General features: G+C 34.8%; 1 protein-coding gene across 1 annotated transcript in view; it reads left to right on the top strand.

The window, feature by feature from the left end:
- The window catches only part of TMEM41B (transmembrane protein 41B), a 32,383-nt gene extending 27,411 nt beyond the window's left edge, over nt 1-4,972 (top strand). Inside the window, exons 7-8 of the mRNA XM_085317088.1 lie at nt 1,759-1,897; nt 2,740-4,972. Coding sequence (XP_085173214.1) covers nt 1,759-1,897; nt 2,740-2,909 — 309 coding nt within the window. The 3' untranslated portion in view covers nt 2,910-4,972. The remainder of the gene's footprint in view (nt 1-1,758; nt 1,898-2,739) is intronic.
- Nucleotides 4,973-5,245: the final 273 nt, after the last annotated feature.

Below are 5,245 nucleotides of genomic sequence, written 5' to 3'. Positions count from 1 at the left end.
CCCCCCGCCTGCCTTGGGTCACTTAGAGGATCTCTCTTCTTCCTTACTGCTGGTTTACATGAAATCTACAAGAACTTAATTATCTGTAAATTTTTGAAATTGGCCCCCTTTTTATTGGGTATTGGTAGGTAGTTCTGCACCAACTGCTTGATCCTGTAATTTGTATTTCCTTATAATGGCAAAGGACAATATCTGATAAGATTACTCTCAACAAGTGTTATCACTGGATGAAAAACATTGGCAAAGACTTCGCTATACAAAATCAGTGCGCTTAGTATTTGACTAGTGTTTCTTAGTTTGACACTCTTAAACAGATTCGCAAGCATGAACCACGAGTTAATGGATTGCACTCAAGATTTTTTTTAAAAAAAATTACATGAATATTTTAAACATGTTTCTTACTAAGATGTCTGATTTCTGTTGGAATGGTATAAATTTAAATTATTTTAGTCAGTTGTTCAGCTACAGTGTTCAGCCTTTTTATATTGCAAATTTAACACAATCCTTAGGTGGGGATCTAATTACAAATTTAATAACTTCCACAGTGGAGCTTAAAAGAGTTGTCCTGCACAATTGTCTTTATTAAGTAATAAAATAGTATCTTGGATCTTGACTGAAATAAATGTTAGTATCAGAGTATAGTCTTGAAGTTGTTCTCTAAGTGGCAAGTGCCTATTACTATTTCCTTTAGTAGAACTGGATATGTGATAAATAATATGTACAGCTTGGATTGCACTGGATAAAGTGGACTATATCACACTTGAACTATGTTATGTGCAAAACTAAGCTAAGTAGAAATCTTTAGAACTTCATTAGAATGGAAAGTGTGATTAAAACTTACTAAACCCTAGCAGGGCTGTGGCTTAATTTTAGTGGGGCAGTTAGAGCTAAAGTTGGGAAAAACAGAGAGGATTGGGGTGAGCTGCTGGACTACTGTCAGTCTGGAATTCTGATCAGACTTATGATTTGGGCTGTCTGGGGCCGTGTGACCAGGCTTAGGCTTATAGAAGAGCTGCTCAGATAGGTCAGAGATGATGGGATGCTTTGTTACCCTTAAAACTTGGTTTGGGGTTACGGTTCTTGTTTGAAAGGGCTGATGTGCTAAAGCCTGGCTGGAGTGAGAAGAGCTTTTGATGTAGTACTAATGTAGGGAGCTGGGCTAGAGTTAAGAATATAATTAAGAAAGCAAATAGTTTGGGCTATTACAGTTGCTCCTGGGTAATATAAATGCTAGGTGTTACAAAACAGGCAGGTAAGTAGACTGTGCTGGCAGTAACTACCTGACTAACTGGAGAGTCATGAGTTTCTGAGCTAAGAATACAGCTCTGCTTCAAGTGTGATTACAATTTAGGACAGAAGAGGTTGAGGAACAGCCTCATTGCCAGTTCCTGCAAAAGCTTTTGTAGTAGGGCACCAGCCTGGCAGTGTTGATTAGGTTACAGTTAGATGGAAGACAAGCAGAGGTTAGTGAGTTAGACCTGCTACTGTGCAGAATTACTTAAGTTAGCTGAATCAGACAGATTGTCAGCATACTCTACTATCGACTGGTATTTCCAGAATAACTTTAGTCTTATTTAACAGATGATTCTCTGATGCCTCTTCCTTGAGTCAGTCACTGCTTAACTGATTATTTTTTATGTTTCCAACCTTTAAATTTCTACAAAAGATGCACAAAAATCTAGTAGCTTCTAGTAGTGAAACTGTTCTGTATTTTCAAACTGGGGTTTTATTGAATGTTTTTTTTTTTCTTTTTGACAGGTTGAAAGACACAGAGAACACCTCATTAACTACATAATATTTCTGAGAATAACGCCTTTTCTTCCTAACTGGTTCATCAATATAACATCTCCTATAATAAATGTACCATTGAAAGTATTTTTCATTGGCACTTTTTTAGGTAAGAATTCTGATCAATGAACTTAAATTTGGGGGCAGCCAGAAGAGATACTGTTGCTTTTCTCTTCATACAATGCTCAGCAGAGATTGCAATCTACTGGGTAACTGAAAGATTACACAAATGCATTATTTCATACTTCTTGGTGTGTGTGGAACTTGGAGCATCAAAAGGTTTCAGTCTTCAAGACTGTTATGACCTACGGGATTGCAGGTAATGAGATGTGGCTAACTTACTTGTTTGAGGGAACATGCCTTCTATGAACACATTAGTAACTTGCTTTGTTCCAGTCCACGATTATTATACTTTCATGAAGTTTTGTATTAATAAGATGAGAAATTCCTATTCTGAACTCGGCTTAATTGTGTGAGGATGTATGTGCCTTTGTCAGAAGGACTGTTTCTCCTCGTCTTTCTCCATCTTGTTTACCATATTTTTCTGGGAGTTAATTTGTAATTTATTACTGTAATGCTAAGTATTTTAGTGGTGTATTTGATGGGGTTTTTTTAAGATACTTTTTAACCCGGTTAGGAAACCACCTATATTTTTCCTTATGAACCCAAACAAGGATTAGTTTGTAGAGAGATGGCAGAGATTTTTCCTGGTGTCCTGTGTTTGAGCAATATAAACATAGCATAAAAATAGTTCTTATSATAAGGGATTCTTGTTTTCGAATTTCGTATTTACAGATGCCTGTACCAAAGTGGAAGGTACCAAAGTCTGAAACTTTGATATTAAAGTTAGGTGACTAACTTACGATTTTTATTTTTCCATGTTTGTTTTCCCTAACAAGTGATTTTGTTTTCTTCCTTCACTGTCCTACTCTTCTAATTTTTCCCCTCCAGGTGTGGCACCACCATCTTTCGTAGCAATTAAAGCAGGAACAACACTGTACCAACTTACAACAGCAGGGGAAGCTGTTTCCTGGAACTCTGTGTTTGTCCTTATGATCTTAGCCATCCTCTCCATCTTACCAGCTGTCTTCCAGAAGAAACTGAAACAGAAATTTGAATAAGGATCAGACTAGATCACAATTTCCCATACTTCATCTCAGGATCAGCACTTCTAATATTTGTATGTTTGCTTTTCTATTAGATCTTCAGCAATTAAAAGGGAAGCTTGTAATGGATAAGAATGTCTTTAAATGAACATGTGGCCTAAAATTGAAGAAACTGTATTCAAAAATGTACTACACATAGTTTTGTAATCAAACTGTCAGTGTTTTACTTTGGAGAAAGGGGCAGGATGAGGGAAGGGAAGACATATTTTGCTCTAATTATGTGCAGAGCAAAAATGCTGATGTAGACATGAACTACAGATACTACTTTCTAAAACTTACAGGAAGAAAAAAAACTTGTACTCAATTATTCAGTCCAGTTTTGTAACACTACATGTCTCTGTAGACTTGCATGTTATCTGGTTTGAGTACATTTCTCATCAAAAATAYTTCTCTTGTTTTGCCTTTGGTAGTTCCAGGAAAAATAGCATAATATAATAACAATGCTCACTGAGAAACAGAGATTTTTCCATGAGCAGTACTTTAACTTTAGTGATACTCTTACCATCCTGATTGTTTTGTTTCTTTCTATTTATTAGTACGATGTGGATTTAAATACTTGAACCTACATCTGCTTACTAACTGGATTGACAAAGGAGTGTCAAATCATTCCTCCTTGTCCTCTGGTAAATTTTTATCCTCGGAGAAGATGTAGGAGGGGAAAGAGCGGGCTAAAATTTGATCCTGTCTGGCTGATGAATTTTTAAGTTCTAATATTGCTTAAATTTTTGTTGATTATTTTTCCAGTATTTTACTTGCATAGATTTTTTTCTGCCAATTTAAGACAGTTATTACACTAAAAACTTCAGTTCTCAACCAATTTAAACATGTATAACTTTAAGCAGCTATTTATTACAATTCCTCAAACAATATGTAAAGTGGATACAAGCTTCCATTGCAGCTCAATTGGCCAGAAGAAATATCTGGTACACAGATTAGTACAGTTCTTGTTAAAGAACTGATTCTACATACTGTTCAATGAATCAGGTAACAAAAATCTAATATGTCAGTGTATATAAATTTAAAAAGATTATTCTCTTTTCTGATGACAGTAACTGGTGATAAGCAGTTGGCTATGATTCACTTTTARGTTTAAAAWATATATATATATATTCACTAAATAGGGTATATGATACCCACCCCTTGTATGGTTATAACTGTTGCAGTCTGTTGTATTGTCAGTGGCGTCCCATAAAATTAGGTCCTGATCAGTGAAGAACTTGGGTACGTGTTTTTTATCCTACTGAAACCAATGCTGCTTATACACTTTTAGGTTTCTATGCCACTGAAGTGTCTTTCAGAAATGGGAGTTGACACATTAGCATATGCTCCAATTCAATGGTTTACTTGTTTATATCCTTATATTAACTCATCATATGATGGATCATTTTAGATGTAAGAGAACAGTTGCATAAATGTGATAATGTGGAAGGTACTGGTACCTTAAAGAGATTTTTTTTCTTTTGTAACGTAATGTTCATTGATTTCTTCATTTTATCACAGTATTACATGTAAATATATAGTAAATATTGTTGATATGCTATTTTTGTCTATTATTTAAATCTGGGCTGCACATTAAATGGTATTTTTTTTATGTTGGTAGATAAAGGAACTCATATAATTTACCTCTGTTTACAAGTTTATTGTAAGAGCACATAGTTTCAGGAATTGGTTTCTTATTTAAAATTGACTCTAAACCTGTATTTTATTGGCATTTAAAACTGGACAGTGATCATTTTTATTGCTGTAATTCTAATCTCAGAGCTCATCTATCTGTGGAATTTACTCCATACTAGACTAGGTTATGAATTTAGCTGTTGAGAGCTATGTTTTCACTGGATTGAGTGAGAAGTAGCTGTAGATTTATTCACAGCCTACTTCTCAACAGAATAAATTGCACTCTTACTACTGTACTGAAGTCCAGTAGCTATTCTCAAAAATTCTCACCTGATTTTCAGTAAATAATAAATGCTGTTGTAAAATCTGTTTGGTGCAACCTTGGCATTAAAGAAGGAAGTGAATTATGTTTTGATTTCACATAAATCATGCTATCAGTTCAGATCTTCCTTTAGTTTTATTTCACTGTGTGGATGGGACCAGGATATGTTACAGAAAAATGTTCTGTTTCAGCCATAGTTGGTCAGACTAGTTTCCCAACATAGTGGCTTTTAATGTCACAAATAAGATTATTTTCTTTTGCAAAATCTTATGGGGGCATTTTGTGTTTTTGTATTTTTTTTCTTCTCTCTCTCTTTCTCTTTCTTTTTTTTAGGGAACTAAATAAATGATCTATG

Source organism: Rhea americana, unplaced genomic scaffold, assembly GCF_003343005.1.
Source record: "Rhea americana isolate MKP2758 unplaced genomic scaffold, rheAme1 scaffold_49, whole genome shotgun sequence".
Taxonomy (NCBI): domain Eukaryota; kingdom Metazoa; phylum Chordata; class Aves; order Rheiformes; family Rheidae; genus Rhea; species Rhea americana.
This window is presented reverse-complemented; position numbering and strand designations above follow the sequence as displayed.